This window comes from Pseudochaenichthys georgianus, chromosome 4, assembly GCF_902827115.2.
Source record: "Pseudochaenichthys georgianus chromosome 4, fPseGeo1.2, whole genome shotgun sequence".
In the NCBI taxonomy this organism is placed as follows: domain Eukaryota; kingdom Metazoa; phylum Chordata; class Actinopteri; order Perciformes; family Channichthyidae; genus Pseudochaenichthys; species Pseudochaenichthys georgianus.
The window spans coordinates 32,065,657-32,074,062 of NC_047506.1; the positions used below are offsets into that span (position 1 = coordinate 32,065,657).

The following is an 8,406-nucleotide window of genomic DNA, read 5'->3' on the forward strand; positions in this document are numbered from 1 at the left end:
GTATACAGAGTTGAACTTACAGTAAATTGTTCAGGTCTCAGCAAAGTCCGAGCCGCTGAGATCGGAGGAGTGCCGGAGAAGACAGTTTAATGATTATTACTGGCCCGAAGCCAAGCTCATAACTCACGTTAACTCTCCAAGCCTCGCTCTGCACCATCAGCTGGCTGAAGGCTGTTGACAGGAGAAGAGTTACTGGGACAAATGCTTTACAGGTGTCAGGAACATCAGTTCACTTAAAACCTGTTAGGGAAGCTACACTCCCTATAAGCGTATTGAATATATTTGACGAAGCATCTGCAGACAAATGTGTCATTAATTTATGTGTCATTTATTATTCGGTCATCAGGTCCAGAAATGTATATCAATAAATTGGGGTTACAGCAAAGACAAGACTTAAAATAGACTGAAGGTCCTGCATTTTCCTCTGTCTATTCATGACCATTTTGGCTCAATATTTGCGTTTTCTTTTAGCTGGCTAACTAGACTAAAGTGTTTCTAATTTTAGCTGATTCAACATTTTAAATGGCTGCAGAGTCCATCAGTGAAAGAAATCGCTGTGATTGGCTGTATAGCTTAAGCAAATCAGTGAAAGCAAGAAGACGACTAAAGTCAGCATGGCACAAACAAATCATTTCTAATGGCAGAAAAACTGAAAATTAAATAAAATGGTGTGATTTTATTGGGGATTGTTTTACCATGACCTGCTCTATATCTGCCTAATACTTTACAAGCACTTTGATGTGAATGTAATGAATACCTAGATACAGTATTTGACATTTTGAGATGTATTTAAAAGATACTGAGTCTCTCTGAATGTTTACTGCATTGTGGATGGAATAAGAGCTCTCCATTCATGGTGATTTTTTATTTCGTGGTAACTTGGTACTCGACAGCTCAAAGGGGACATCAAGGGCGGTGCAGACTGCAGGCTTTATGGGGAAATAACCACCAGCCTCCACTGCAAAAAGAAAATTCTAGGAACACAAAATATCTGGGTCTGGCCCTGCCTCTCAGTTATCTGACTATCCTTAAACTATGCTATGATATGCCACTTTTTCTTCACAATATACATTTTAATCAATAGCACTCAATAGTGTTTTCTAAACCATAATGTCAGAAAAATGGTCTACATAAAAAGCCCCAAAAAATAATATTCTTTAGAAGTATTCCCCTCTACATCCCAAAGTAAGATATTTCCAGATTGTTTGAGAGACAGACACTGCTCCCCCCCCCCCCCCCCCCCCCCCCCCCTCTTATTTGCATCACTGGTTCAGCCTGTTCTGGCTTTTGTTGCTCTAGTGTTTCTTTGCATGCAGGTGTGGTTGTTCTCTGAACTTTATATCACCTCTTAAACAATCTATTTTTGTTTTGTATTCCCTCCTCAACCCTGTTACTTAACCCGAGAGTTACATATCATTCATTGGAACTCCTCCAAACCCATCTCTATTATTTCAGATGTGCGTCTGCATTACTTCCCCTTTCCACCAGTGCCGTGAGCAGCAGGTTGATGTGAACAATAACATTCATCTACATGTTTCCGTTTAGTGTTCTTTCATTTTTATGAATTCAATGTTTTTATTATTTAATTTTTTCATTTACATAATGTTCAACCCTCCCTGGAGGCTTTGTTGTTGTGCGAAAAAAGATAATATTCCCCAATAAACAACCTTAAATCTAAGTGTTTTCATAAGAAGCGAGTAAACCAATCTAAAAACTGGACCTGGTAAAAGGCATTTTAACTATTTTTTGACTCTCTCAAGAATTGAATGAAATCCAAATAGGAGAAGGGGAACTAAGAAGAGCTATTGTGTTATGAAACGTTGATGTAGGCTACATAAGTGTTTATTATCTGTGTGATAAACTACTTTTGGAAAAATAAAGGAAAGACAGACAGACAAACATAGAACAAGAAAGTAGATAGATAGATAGATCGATCGATCGATCGATAGATAGATAGATAGATAGATAGATAGATAGATAGATAGATAGATAGATAGATAGATAGATAGATAGATAGATAGATAGATAGATAGATAGATACTGGTTGCATCTCAGACTAATTATTGTTCATACCTGCCCTCTCTCTCTTCCCTCCCCTACTCCCTCCCTCCCTGGCGTGGCACGGTAGCGTCCAATTGTAAACATACACTAAATCACTCAATCGCTTCAATGGATTGGGGCTGGAAACCCCGCCTGTGGGCCGTCCCTTGCCTAGGCATTATATTATAGCAAGACAATCGTGTCTCCGGAGACAGATCTGTATTCTGCTCCAGACTGAGGCTCAGGGTGCCTCCAGCGATAAAGACAAGCCTCTATAACACAAACACACTGAGCCACTGCTCTGCAGTCAGGACACCTGCTCTGCCGCTCAGCACATAACACTCTAACGGAGGAGACTTAAGAGAAACAATCAGATTTTTTTGGAGGAGAAAATGAAACTAGAAGTTTTCTCTGCACACCACTTCGCGCAGAAGCCGGTGGAGTTGTGCCTAGACGCAGAGGGGGGAATCCCGTCTCCTCTATCCGGGGACGAGCTGGGGTCGGACGGGGACTTCGTGGCCAACAGCCCGGCACCTGTCGCCCCGAGCGGGGAAGCCAGCAAGGGGAAGCCCTACACCCGCAGACCCAAGCCACCTTACTCCTACATCGCCCTCATCGCCATGGCGATCCGGGAGTCCAGCAGCGGCCGCCTCACCCTGGCGGAGATCAACGACTATCTGATGAAGAAGTTCCCGTTTTTCCGCGGCAGCTACACCGGCTGGAGGAACTCGGTGCGCCACAACTTGTCCCTGAACGACTGCTTCCTCAAAGTTCTGCGGGACCCCTCCAGACCCTGGGGCAAGGACAACTACTGGATGCTCAACCCGCATAGCGAGTACACCTTCGCGGACGGGGTGTTCCGCCGCAGGAGGAAGCGCATCGCCAAGAGGTCCGGCAAGGAGCGGGAGAGCACGGACATCCTGAGCGAGGACACACGCCTCCCGGAGGAGAGGGTGGGGGTCAAGTTTTCCAGCTCCTTCGCCATCGACAGCATCCTCAGCACACCCTTCAAACGGAGGGAGGACATCCACGTGGATGCACAGACCCACGCCCCCCGGTTCTACTGGTCCCCAGGGGCCCACATACTGCCTTACACTCTGAGCTACCCGGCACAGTACTTGTCAGAGGGGGCGTACAGCAGCACGGAGCCCGGCAGGGATGCACTCACATACCTCCAGCACACACCACCTGAGGCCGCTCTGCACGCGCTTAATATGCCCAACAAGGCGCGAGGTTTCCAAATAGACTCCCTGCTCTCATAAAGCACGAGGACTGCTGTCAGACTCTATGTGTTGATCCATGATGTGCACTTTGTGGGCGCTCGTAACTTTCAGTGCTTTAGCTGTTTAACTGTTTGAGTGTCTGTACTGTAAGTCATTCTGCAGTGAGGGAAACACACATGTTGTTAATATAACGGATTGTGGTGACTGGCTAATAGTTGCTGTCATCGCAGGACATTCCACTGCGTTTATGTGTGTATGTGTGTGTGTCAGAGTTTGTGTGCGTGTTGTTTAAAGAGTGTGTGTCTTCTTGTGTCCATGGTTCTTTGGTCATTTCCACTGTATGACGGCAAACAAGCGCCATGGTGAAACGTACAACTGTTCATCTATTTATATGTTCATGTTTTGTATGAACTGCTGTGTACAATATTGTTGTAGATATATTAAAAAAATTGACTGAGCTGCGATGAGAGTCACGTGGCTGCACTAGAAACGCATGGAAATGCCTGATGTTTTTCCTAATGATTCATGCATGTCTGGTTATTTTTATGAATAAAAACGTGAGACAATGGGACCCTGATGTTCAATGAGTTCTTCATTACAGAGATTAAAGGGAAAGATCAGAGGCACGTGTACAGAGGGAATGGGGGGGGGGGGGGGGGGGGGGGTTACACCTGTTCAACAGGAGAAAGTCCTGCGGTGGAGTTCATTGAAAAGGCAGAAAATAACGGGATTATTGGTGTTACAGTCTATTGGTAATTACCTTCCGAATCATACTCATCAAAGTCAAAATCAAAAAATCAAACAAAACAATTATATTGTCCTTTACTTTGATTCCAGGACTGTTTTTTGGCAAGCTTATTAAAAATAAAATTAGAGAATGCAGCTAATTATATTAAAATATTGAAATCAAGGCAGATATCACAGCAAACAAACAGATAAAAATATAATGAAGAGTTAACATAACAAACTATTGTTATAATTATTATGCTATGTTGTATTGTGGTTAAGCCCACAGCCAACAAGACATTAGTGTTGCAGTGAAACGTTTTTACCTAAAGTCTTAAATAATAAAATAAATAAAATAATGATTTGTTTTTATAAGGCTCTGTTTATTTAATCTGGCACAAAAAGGGTTCCCAGTTTTAAAAGTGTTTATAGTTCAATATAAAAATTACCTACTCAAAAATAAAGGCAAATAGAGAAAATACTTCTGCCGTTTTTGTCATACTTTCATGTGATTTAATATGGGTTACGCAGTGTTTACTAAAACATATTTTAACAATGTCGATGCATGTAATCAGTATACGTCGAGATCAATGCATAACAGTATCTCCCATAAAATGACAAAGAGATGCAACGTAAAACGTGTAAAATGTAAGACAAAAATTAAATACATAAAACGTATTTTCTTTTAAATCATCAAAACATAAATATTATTTTGATTATATTTTTAGCAGGTCTTGTGTTCAGATGTTCATGCACACGCAATATTATGTTTTTTTACGCACACTGTCCTGCAGTTGTTGCTCTCCACGGTCCTGAAACTGACCCCAGACCCACCAGCTGCTCCATGAGACGAGACATTGTTTTTGTTAAATCTCAAAGACATCTGTCCTTTAAAAAAACTATTAAAAACAACCTTTGTGAACTCTATATTTAGAAACGAGAGCACATTTTTACTTCAATAATTCCTTATATTTGTTCTTTTATTGAACTACCTCAGATTTTTCTGGAGTGCACCTAGCATAATATCATCGAACCAAAAAAGCGTTCCTGAAAAAATATTTGTGCTTACTTTATGATATTCATGTAACAAGAATAATAATTAAACAAGAATAATATTACATTACATGTTACTTGTTACTTGTTAGACGCTTTTATCCAAAGCGACTTACATACTCAATACTGTGGGCAATCCCCACGGGAGCAATTTGGGGTGAAGTGCATGTCATGCCCAGGGACACAACGACATGCTGACTGCAGTGGGGTTTGAACCTGTGCTCCCCTGATCCGAACACCAACGCACTAGTCCACTGTGCCACAGGCCTCCACAAAATATACTACAATAAATAAGACAGAATAAAAAGAGTAACCTGCTATAAGACTGATACAAATGACAACATAGATATTCTTTCAGATGTAATGAAAGCGACATTTCATTATTCAAAATGAAATATTCCCCATGAATACCTTAGGCCTATATTAAATTACATAATTGCAATATAATATTTTTTTTAATGTTGGAATTGTGGGTTCCTCTAATGCAGGGGGCAACATTAATTTGCACATTTCTAAATTTAGATATCCTGTAGGCCTATTTTTTCATCTGAACATTATGTTCTGATAACACTCACTGACACTGCTCAGGCCTGTTCTCTGCGTCTCGGGCCCCTCCTGATGGCTACACGCGTGCATGATGAGGCTTTAAACCGGAAGTTGTGCTCGGCAGGCTGACAGGTGACAGGTGAGAGCTGCTCCTGTTTAAGGGACAATGCTGCAACCTGCAGGTGAAACACCGGAACAGCACACCTGTCTGCAGGAATATCCCAATATTAACTTGGATCATGACGCGCATTCATAAACAGCCTTTCTCTGCATTTATATTTTTAACTTGTCTCGAACTTAACACCACGCTGCCTGAGCAGAAACTCATGCCTGTGGCTGCTTGTATGAAAAAGGCCCACAGTGTTATGAAACCAAGCTTAAAGGCAGGCACAATGTTAGGAAGTCCAAACAGTGTGTCACTCCGGCAGACTGAACCGCGCCTGACCTCACAGTCCCGGAGAGGCAGCTCCAAAGCTCACTGCCTCGCCAAAGGAAGCACAGGAGAAGCCGAAACAATATTAACTAACCATTCAAAAAGAGCTGAACTCGGTGTTTGTTGTTGTTTTGTTAATGATGTGTGTTACAGGCCTGTATAGTATAACAACGATACAAAGCATGGGGCATTTAAGAAAGGCCTAATTGTTATTATATGAAACTTGTTTGTGTATGTTATTTGGGAAAAACTTCTAAATATCAGTATAGTTTTCTCTTTTTAATGAGAAATAGAGGATCCCTAGAATTTAATTTATATAATGTAATACATTTAGTGTATAATTGTATTCAAATCCCAAAAGTGTTCTAAAACAGGTTACCTGAGGTCAAACTGCCGTCAAACATTCCTACAAAATCCAATCTATCTAATATTTAATGAGGGATAAACAATATATTTCAGCCTAAACATGAAAACAAACATAAGGCCGTATTGTGTCGGCTTTAGGCCTCTAATCGGGACTCCAAAGGCAAACCTCCTCTAAAACACCTCTGAATAGCTCTCGTGGAGGCCGATGGTCACTCGATATTTCCAAAAAGCTAAATTAGGAACTCATATAATCTCCGTGCGTAAAAGCAGCCGTCTTCAAAGCGCTCCCAGAACAAAGATTCCCTCTGCGAGCAGAGGCATCCTGATCTCGGCGGGGGTCATACGTTTTGATGTCGCCGGACATTTCTGGGGCCGTTAGTGTGTCATAGAGGAAAATGATTTTATCCGAACGTCCTTTGTTGTGCAAAAGGTTATCATTGTTGCTGCTTATTGTTTAGGAAACTCTCCAGGCTATATCTAAACTTAAAGAGATTGATTCCGCAATCACGTGCACACATATTTAGGACGCAACGTAGGAATGTGGAGCTTTTTTCTCCACTGATGGTAAATGTTTAATATCATGCAAACATTATCATCGTGAGCCTGCAGGACAAAAAAAGACGCAATTAAATGTAGGCCTACCTTAAATTAAACCTAAAAAATATAAAGACAAGCATGCACAACCTATCCAAAAAGCTCTGCGAAAGCCACTTTTTTTTTCCTTCAATGATCTCCGTCGCAGCAGCACGGATGTTGATATTACCTTTATGGGATATATAACTCCATCATGTTGGACAAATCTGTGTGTGATGTCTCCATAGGGGAGGAAACTGTCGACGCCCGCTCGCCTAATTTCGCTTTTCTCTCTCTAATGAACGCGGGGCCCATGGGACAGGCTCTGGCCCGGGGCGGTAAGCTGACACTGGCGCGCTGTGTGTGGTATCCAGGGCCGGGCTTGATGGAAAAAGCCTGCTTCCACTCATGTCAAAGTCATTTACTCAGAGCAACCCCCCGCTTACACACGCACGGTAAAGACCACCACCTCTCCATCTCTCACACTCCTTCGTCCCAGCACGGCACCGCGATAGTTTGTTTTTGTTATCCTCTGGACTCGTTTGGGAGGAAATTATGAGCAAAATAATACAAATAATACACGAGGGTGCGTTTTGTATTGCTTCGCAGCGATGCGTTTGGAAATCATCGGCCGCAGATGGCGTGTAAAGGCCCGAAGTGAATGTTTTGTGTCATCGTGGTTTCAATTGCAAGCTGGACTTTTTCTGCACATATTGGTGTATTCGTGTCAGGAAAATGTATGATCTGTGGCTGAAATCACAACTTCATACGTGAAGGACCGACGGGGGGGCATACTGGTTTTTACCTTGTAGCCTACGTCTGGCGTGTGGCGCTGTTGATTAGGATGTCTGGGGGAGGTTTGATAGATGGCTTAATTGCGTGTAGTCCGAATTTGGAGAGAGAGTGGGTGGGAGGGGGAGGAAAGAAGACGAGAGTAGAGAAAGAGGGGGCTTTAACGCTGCTGAGAACGGTAAGTGGACTTGGGCCAAATTTGGCGAGAGGGTGGAGGGGGGGTGGTTATATTCGTCACTGATTTCAGTTAGTTTTGCAGTCGCAGAGTGCGGATAAGAAGAAGGGGGGGGCTCTTGAAGAGGGACGAAAGATTTATGAACTGATAGGTGGTCGAACTTTGTTTGGCTGGACAGTTGCGCGCAATAAATCGAAGGTTTTTCGTGTTTCCTCCACTTGAGGGGTTATTCAGGCGCTCGATGGCCACCCGGCGTGCCACACAGCACCACTTAGCGCCGCTGTGACACCCAGTGGAGCTCCGAACCCTGGACAGCGAGTCTCCAGTGGATAACCAGCTCCCCCCACTCTCCCTTCCTCTTCCTCTCTCTGTCAGTGCGTGCGTTCTGCATGCGTCAAGGGAGCACCGTGCGTAACGGGGGAGAGTCGTGCGTAACTGGACACAGATTTCACTCCATTTTGCTCTGGGATTCTGAGGAC

At 43.1% G+C, this 8,406-nt stretch overlaps 1 protein-coding gene across 1 annotated transcript; it reads left to right on the forward strand.

Annotated features, from left to right (window-relative positions):
* Positions 1 to 2,286: 2,286 nt before the first annotated feature.
* foxq1b (forkhead box Q1b) lies at positions 2,287 to 3,813 on the forward strand. The gene has a single exon (XM_034081830.1). The coding sequence runs from the start codon at positions 2,433 to 2,435 to the stop codon at positions 3,300 to 3,302; it is 870 nt and encodes a 289-aa protein (XP_033937721.1). The 5' UTR covers positions 2,287 to 2,432; the 3' UTR covers positions 3,303 to 3,813.
* Positions 3,814 to 8,406: the final 4,593 nt, after the last annotated feature.